General features: G+C 45.4%; 1 protein-coding gene across 1 annotated transcript; it reads right to left on the minus strand.

The window, feature by feature from the left end:
* Positions 1-643: 643 nt before the first annotated feature.
* On the minus strand, positions 644-8,371 carry PLA2G1B (phospholipase A2 group IB; the record flags this gene model as incomplete). The annotated part of the gene is given in 4 exon segments (NM_001004037.1): positions 644-793; positions 4,556-4,683; positions 5,174-5,333; positions 8,312-8,371. Coding segments are annotated over 4 exon segments (441 nt in total). The 3' UTR covers positions 644-674.
* Between the last annotated feature and the right edge of the window lie 43 nt (positions 8,372-8,414).

Below are 8,414 nucleotides of genomic sequence, written 5' to 3' on the forward strand. Positions count from 1 at the left end.
AGGATCCAGCGTTGCTGTGAGCTGTGGTGTAGGTTGCAGACTCGGCTTGGATCCCGCATTGCTGTGGTGTAGGCCAGAAGCTACAGCTCTGATTCGACCCCTAGCCTGGGAACCTCCATATGCTGTGGGTGCAGCCCTAAAAAAGACAACAAAACAAAACAAGAATCCAACTGCAATGGCTCAGGTCACAGCTGTGGCTCAGATTAATTCCCTAACCCAGGAACTTCCATATGCTGCAGGTTAGGCCATAAAAAGAAAAAGAAAAAGGAGTTCCCGTCGTGGCGCAGTGGTTAACGAATCCGACTAGGAACCATGAGGTTGCGGGTTCGGTCCCTGCCCTTGCTCAGTGGGTCAAGGTTCCGGCGTTGCTGTGAGCTGTGGTGTAGGTCGCAGACGCGGCTCGGATCCTGCGTTGCTGTGGCTCTGGCGTAGGCTGGCAGCTACAGCTCCGATTAGACCTCTAGCCTGGGAACCTCCATATGCCGCGGGAGCGGCCCAAGAAATGGCAAAAAGACAAAAAAAAAAAAAAAAAAAAAAAGAAAGAAAAAGAAAAAGAAAACCCCAAAATTTCCAAACGTGAGGCTTTTCAATAAGGTGTTTATTGGAGGGCACAGTGTATGGGTGAAGGCTATAAAGCAGATAGGGATGACATTTTCGAGGGGTGATACTTAGCTCTAACAGTACTTCTTGGTGTCCAGGTTCTTGTGCTCCTTGTTGTATGGGGCCTTTGAGAAGCAAATGGCAGCATTTCGGTCACAGTTACAGATGAAGGCCTCACAAGCATTGTTTTTGCCTGGAAAAGAGAAAGAGCAGAGGACTGAGTCAGAGTGGATGGATCACGCTTCGGTTTTTGTTTGTCTGTTTGTTTGGTTTTTGGCCACGCCCATGGCATGCAGATGTTTCTGGGCCAGGGATCCAACCTGCACCACAGCAGTGACAATGCTGGACACTTTTCTTGCTAAGACACCAGGGAACACCGTGGACGGTGTTTTGTACAATCCTGGGGTGGGAAGAATTACCTGAAACGATCTGGTGGCTATTCCATTGGTGCAAATTTAGGGTTGACTGATAAAGCAAATAAAAAAATACTGGAGGAGTTCCCGTCATGGTTCAGTGGTTAGCGAACCCAGCTAGCATCCATGAGAATGCATGTTTGATCCCTGGCCTGGCTTGGTGGGTTAAGGATCCAGCGTTGCAGTAAGCTGTGTGGTAGGTCGCAGACACGGCTTGGATCCAGTGTTGCTGTAGCTCTGGTGTAGGCTGGTGGCTACAGTTCAAATTAACCCCTAGCCTGGGAACCTCCATATGCCATGGGTGAGGCCCTAAAAAGACAAAAAGACAAAAAATTTATATATACTGGAGGAGTTCCCTGGAGGCCTAGTGGTTAAGGATTCAGCATTGTCATTGCTATGGCTCAGGTTCAATCTCTAGCCAAAAACAAAAACAAAAACAAAAAAGCTGGAATTTCAAATCAACAATGAATCCAATATTTGGGACAGACTAAAAAAAAAATAGCTACTTTTTGGAAAGTTCTGTCTATTTCACACCTCTAAATGAACTCACTGCTTTTAAAACTCATAAAGCTGCCGAGCTCTGATAACATAGGCAAACAATTGCAAACTCTGTGGAAAACATTAAAACATATACTAAACTAAGTATTGTACATTTCAACTTAGTAAAGTTTCATAAGCCAATTTCTCTACTTTAGATTTTATTTAAAATTTTTTTGGGGAGTTCCCATGGTGGCGCAGCAGAAATGAATCTGACTAGGAACCAAGAGGTTGTGGGTTTGATCCCTGGCCTCACTCAGTGGGTTAAGGATCCCTGTGGTGTAGTTTGCACATGCAGCTTGGATCTGGTGTTGCTGTGGCTGTGGCTGTGGCCAGCAACAACAGCTCCGATTAGACCCTAGCCTGTGAACCTCCATATGCCAGGGGTGGGTGTTGCCCTAAAAAGACAAAAAAAAAAAAAAAATTGCCATACCCAGGGCATGTGGAAGTTCCTGAGCCAGAGATCGAACCTGCGCCATAGCAGCGACCTGAGTCACTGCAGTGACAACACAGATTCTTACCCACTGTGCCACAAGAGAACTCCAATTTCTCTAAATCACTTTTTTAAAAAAATTTTAGGGCTACCCCTGTGGCATATGGAAGTTCCAGGGGTTGAATCAGAGCTGCAGCTGCCAGCCTACACCACAGCCACAGTAATGTGGGATCCAAGCCACACATGCAACCTACACTACAGCTCATGGCAATGCCAGATCCTTAACACATTGAGTGAGGCAAGGGATTGAACCTGCATCCTCCTGGATACTAACTGGGTTCGTTACCACTGAAGCACAATGAGAACTCCTTAAACCACATATTTTTAAAATTACAGAATGTCCTTGCAATAAAATATTATACAGATATTTAAAATAATTAAGTATGTCTATAAAACATTTTCCAAGATATTTTATTTTCTTTTTTTTTTTAGGGCTGCAGGTGTGGCATAAATGGAAGTTCCAAAGCTATGGGTCATATTGGAGTGATAGCTGCCAGCTTACACAACAGCCACAGCAATGACAGATCAAGCCATGTCTGCAACGTATGTTGCAGCTTGCAGCAAGGCTAGATCCTTAACCTACTGAGTGAAGCCAGGGATCAAACCCTCATCCTCATGGATATTAGGTTCTTAACCCATTGTGTCATAAGAGAAACTCCATGTACAGTGTTTTAAAACTGGAATGTGTCTGTGAGTGCAAACCAAAGGGCGATGGAAATCCAGAATGCTGGGCTCACAGGACAATAGCCTACATCTCTCTGAATTGTCTGCTCTTTACTACTGCCTTCAGAGAGGGACACATTTCACCTTTTCACCATGAGCGCTGTAGAACTTAGTGGTTAAGACCAAAGACTTTAAAATCAGAAGCAACTGGATTTCCCGTCATGGCTCAGCGGTAATGAACCCGACTAGTATCCATGAGGATGCAGGTTTGATCCCTGACCTCGCCCAGTGGGTTAAGGATCCGGTGTTGCTGTGAGCTGTGGTGTAGGCCAGCAGCTGCAGCTCTAATTTGACCCCTAGCCTGGGAACTTACATATGCCACAGGTGTGGCCCTAAAAAACAAACAAACAAAAACAAATCAGAAGCAACTGAATTCAAATGCTGGCCCTACCACCCATAAGTTGTGTGACTATTTTTGAGCCTTACCTACATAACCTATAAAATGGACTTAATAAAACCCATCTCATATAAATACCTAGCCTGGTACCTGATACATGCTAGTTCCAAGCTCTTTTTATGAAATAATGGAGCAGTATAGAATGGCAGTTAAAAACAGAGGATTTAATTTGAAAAAGAATATGTGTGTGTACATATATACATATATGTGTGTATACATGCATATATATATATATGTATATATATGTATGTATATAGGGGGTTACCATTGTGGCTCAGTGGTAATGAACCCAACTAGTATCCATGAGGACACAGGTTCGATCCCTGGCCTCAATCAGTGGGTTAAGGATTCAGTGTTACTGTGAGCTGTGGTGTAGGTCATAGACATGGCTTAGATCCTGCATTGCTGTGGCTGTGGTGTAGGCCTGCTGCTGTAGCTCCAATTTGACCCCTAGCCTGGGAACTTCCATTTGCCTTGGGTGCAGCCAGAAAAAAAAGCAAAAAAAAAAAAAGTACATATATATATGTATCTGAATCACTTTACTGTACCCCAGAAACTAACACAACATTGTAAATCAACTATATATTTTTTTAGCTTTTTTTTTTTTCTTTTTTAGGACCACACCTGTGGCATATGGAAGTTCCTAGGACAGGGGTCAAATCAGAGCTGCAGCTGCCACAGCAATGCAGGATCAGAGCTGCATCTGGGACCTATGCTGTAGCTTGTGGAATACCAAATCCCTAGCACACTGAGCAAGGCTAGGGATGGAACCCATATCTTTACCAACACCATGTCATGTTCTTAACACTCTGAGCCACAATGGTAACTCCATAAATATAGTTTTTTTAAAAAAAATCAGAGGCTTTGGAGTCATAGAGACTGTATTCAAAAATCAAACACCACCATTTATGAGCTGTGTGCCTTCCTTTAGACAATTGGCTCAGTCTTCTAAGCCTCAGTTTCCCCATCTGTAAAATGGGGATAATAACAGTATCTATTATTTTTTTTTGTCTTTTGTCTTTTTTAGGCCACACCCATGGCATATGGAGGTTCCCAGGCGAGGGGTCTAATCAGAGCTGTTGCTGCTAGCCTATGCCAGAGCCACAGCGACACCAGATCTGAGCCTAGTCTGCGACCTTACACCACAGTTCACAGCAATGCCAGATTCTTAACCCACTGAGCGAGGCCAGGGATCAAACCCGCAAACTCATGGTTCCTAGGTGGATTCGTTTCCGCTGTGCCATGACAGGAACTTCTATTATTGGGTTGTTTTGAGGATTAAAGGAGACACTGCCTGGCACCAGCAAAATGATCAGTCAGTGGTGGTTATCATCACTATGACTTCCCCCCATGCTTAGTGAGGGCCCTTGATCCAACAACGAGTAAACCTACTGTTGCAGGTGATCTCAGTGTTAGAACATGAGTAGGAGTAGCTTTTGGTGTAGGGATTGTCCACGAGGAATTTACAGCTGTCCAGGTTCTTGGCATTTCTGTAGCAGTTGTCGTGTGTCTCGCAGCACCTGGAGATGGGGAGGGACAGAGCTGGGCAGGAGCAGAGGTAGAGGGCAGCAGGTCAACCTGTCCCTGTTCTCTCAGGAACCCGTGGGAATGTTTTGGCTGACATGCTCTGGCAGATGCTTGTCCTGTGGCTTGAAAAAATTAAGTCTTTATATCAGGTCAACAGAAGGTGATTTTAAAATGTTTGCAGGGCTACAGTACAAGCCTGTATTCTGAAGATGCAGTGATTGGGTGTTCACCCTTGTAGAGGGAATCCTTGCAGTGATGCTTTGTGCTGCAAAATTCTGCCACTAGAGGGCAGAAGCATACACTAGTTTACATCTGGCCTGTTTTCCATCCCTAATAGTGAGCAGTGGATTCATGTGTTTATATAAGAGATAAAAGTGTGTTATCCTTAACAAATAGGCAAATCTCCTTTCTGTGCCTTGTGAGATCCTTGGTTTGTGCCCCACCCCCGTCCAGAAACACTCTGCAGGTAGATAGATCACTCACCTGTCCAGTTCATCCACAGGGGTCCCTGATCCACCTAGGCCACAGTAGCAGCCATAGTTGTTGAAATCCATCAAGGGGTGACTGCCGGGGATTGCGCACTTAATCATGCTACGAAACTGCCATAATGCCCTTGAGCTGATGCCTTCCTGGGCAGCGCCCACTGCAAGAAGACACAGCCAGAGTTCAAATCCATCCTGGTTGGCTCCTGGCACCCCAGAGACCCCACTGCCGATCGGCTCCCACAAGCCCCATGCTGTGCCCTTGACCCTGGCCAGCTGCCTCCCCTGCAGAGTGGTGGACACAAGAACAGGTAAAGTGAGTCGGGATTTTTTTTAATAAAAACTTTTGGAAAATATAAAATATATATTTTTTATATTTATAAATATATATATATATATATATATATATATTTTTTTTTTTTTTTTACTGCCACACCTGTGGCATTTGGAAGTTCCCAGGCCAAGGGGGAATCTGAGCTGCAGCTGCTGGCCTACACCACAGCCACAGCAAGGCCAGATCCCAGCCACAGCTTGTGGCAACACTGGATCCTTAACCCACTGAGTGAGGCCAGGGGTCAAACCTTCATCCTCATAGATACTGGTCAGTTGGTTACCGCTGAGCCACAATGGGAACTCCAAAATATTTATATATATATATATATATATATATATATATATATATATATATATTTAATTGAGACAAAATTCACATAACAGAAAACTCACCATTTTAACAGTTCAATGGTTTTTAGTATATTAATGGAGTTGTGCAACCATCACTATTAATTCCAGAACACTTTCATCACTTCCAAAAGAACACTCTATACTCATTAACAATCACTCCCCTTTCCCCCCTCCCCTCTGGCAACCATTAGTCTGCTTTCTGTTTCTATGGATTTGCCTATTCTGAACACTTCATATAAATGAAATCATACAATATGTGGCCTTTTTTTTTTCTTTTGAGAGCCACACCTGTGGCATATGGAAGTTCCCAGGCTAGGGGTCAAATTGGAGCTGTAGCTGCCGGCCTATGTCACAGCCACAGGAACTCGGGATCCGAGCCACATCTACAACCTACACCACAGCTCACAGCAACACTAGATTGTTAACCCAGAGGGCAGGGCCAAGGATCAAACCTGTATCCTCATGGATACTAGTTGATTTCTTAACCTGCTGAGCCCCAGCAGGAACTTCTGAAACATCTAGGTTTAAATGCAACCTCTTCAGAGGTCCTTCCTGAGCACCCAAGCTAAGTGGCTCCTTTACTACTGCTTTTCTTCATATTATTTGCTTCATATTACCTCTAACCATCTGTATCCCTCTGTTTATTTAATGCCTCTCTCTCATAGAACCACAAACTCCTCAAGGACAGGCCTCATGCATTTTATTCCCCAGGGCCTGACCTTGGGCCTGACACAAAGGAAGCACTCAATAAATATAGGATGAGTTAAATGAATGAAATCATCCATACATGAATTAAAGAAATTGCCTGGCACATAGTAGATACTCAGTAATTATTAAATAAGTTTTAAAAGTCTGCTTCTAGAAATTTTTGCGTTGCTCAGAGGGTTAAGAATCCCAAGATGCTGCTGTAGCACTGGTTCGATCTGATCCCTGACCTGAGAACTTCCACATGCTGAGGGTGTGGCCAAAAAAATAAGTCTGCCTCTGGCTAAGTATTCGCCCAAATCAAGCACAAGGCTTGGCACAGCAGACTTAGACAAGCAGGACACTTTACCTACCCTGTGAGTTTGGTGTCCTAAAGAGAAGATGGCACTAGGTGATTTGGGGATCCTGTCCAATCAGCCACCAGCGTTGACTCTCTGCCACATGCCTGGCCCTTCCTTTCCTTGATCTGCTATGGACACTGACACCCCCTGCGCTTAAACTCCAGAGCAAAGGAAGGGTAGGAGCTGGTTGCTCTCCCCCCTGAGCTGCCTCTGTGGTGGCAGCTGACAGAAGCTGTGTCCAGGAACAGAACCTGGAGCCAGGTCTGGCAGGAGTGTCCTGGCCACCTTGGCCCATCTCCAAACCCTACTCCTGCCTCCCTGTTTTCTTTCTCTCTGATCCAGCCAGCTTTGCTCTTTGTAGAGGCCAGACCTGCACAAAACTACTGCTCTGTTTGTGTGTGTGTGTGTGTGTGTGTGTGTGTGTTCCTTAGACAGGGAACATGCCTCATTCACCTCTGAGTCCCCAGTCTCAACTGTGCTTTGGAAGCTCTGATACCATCAATGTGGAATGGATGAATGAGGTGGGATCTGAATTCCAGTAAATTCTAAAGTTCTTTTTGTTTGCTTGGTGTTTTTGCTGTGCCCTCAGCATGTGGAAGTTCCCCAGCCATACATCCAACTCAAACCACAGCAGTGACCCAAGCCATTGCGGTGACAATGCTGAATCCTTAACTCCCTGTGACACCAGTGAATTCTGATTCCATGAATTCATTCAATAAAGGTGCAAACAGCACCAGGGATTAAAGAGCAGTACTTTTATCCCTGCTCTTGTGGAGACTATTTGGTGTGGGTGTAGGATGACAAAAGAAATGAATCAACAAGATATGAATTGGAGTTCCCGTTGGGGCTCAGTGCTTCAAGAATCCAACTAGGAACCATGAGGTTGTGGGTTCGATCCCTGGCCTTGCTCCGTGGGTTAGGGATCCGGCGTTGCCATGAGTTGTGGTGTAGGTCGAAGATGTGGCTTGGATACCTGCGTTGCTGTGGCTATGGCATAGGCCGGTGGCTACAGCTCCGATTTGACCCCTAACCTGGGAACCTCCATATCCGGCGGGAGCCGCCCAAGAAATGGCAAAAAATCAGAAAAAAAAAAAAAGATATGAATTGCAGGCAAAGGGAGGTGCTAACTTCTTATACCAAGGCCATATGGCAGAGGAAGAGGAGAGGGGGCCCTCTGAGCTTGGATGGACAGGGGTAAGGCTTTCTGAGAGGGGTCATCTGAATTCAGATCTGAAGGATGGAAAGGTGCCAGCTGTGGGGGGCTTTGAGGGAACCCCAATATTGGAGCTCTCATGCCCCATCATGAGCTCTGAAAAAGACTCTACATCTGGCCAGCCCTGTGAGCTGTGGTTCCCAGGAGGAGAGAGATGTCATTGCAAGAAGGGATGGAGCTGGGGGAACTCACCTACCTGTGAGCAGAACAGCCAACACGAGGAATTTCATCCTGCTGTCAGGTTGGTGAGCAAAAGGCTCATGTCACTTATGGCCTCTCTTCTTATAGCCGCCCTGATG

The sequence above is a fragment of the Sus scrofa genome, chromosome 14 (genome assembly GCF_054392235.1).
Source record: "Sus scrofa isolate SSC_HxYL_T2T_F1_AM1 chromosome 14, Sscrofa_HxYL_maternal_Yorkshire_Landrace_v2.0, whole genome shotgun sequence".
NCBI lineage: Eukaryota > Metazoa > Chordata > Mammalia > Artiodactyla > Suidae > Sus > Sus scrofa.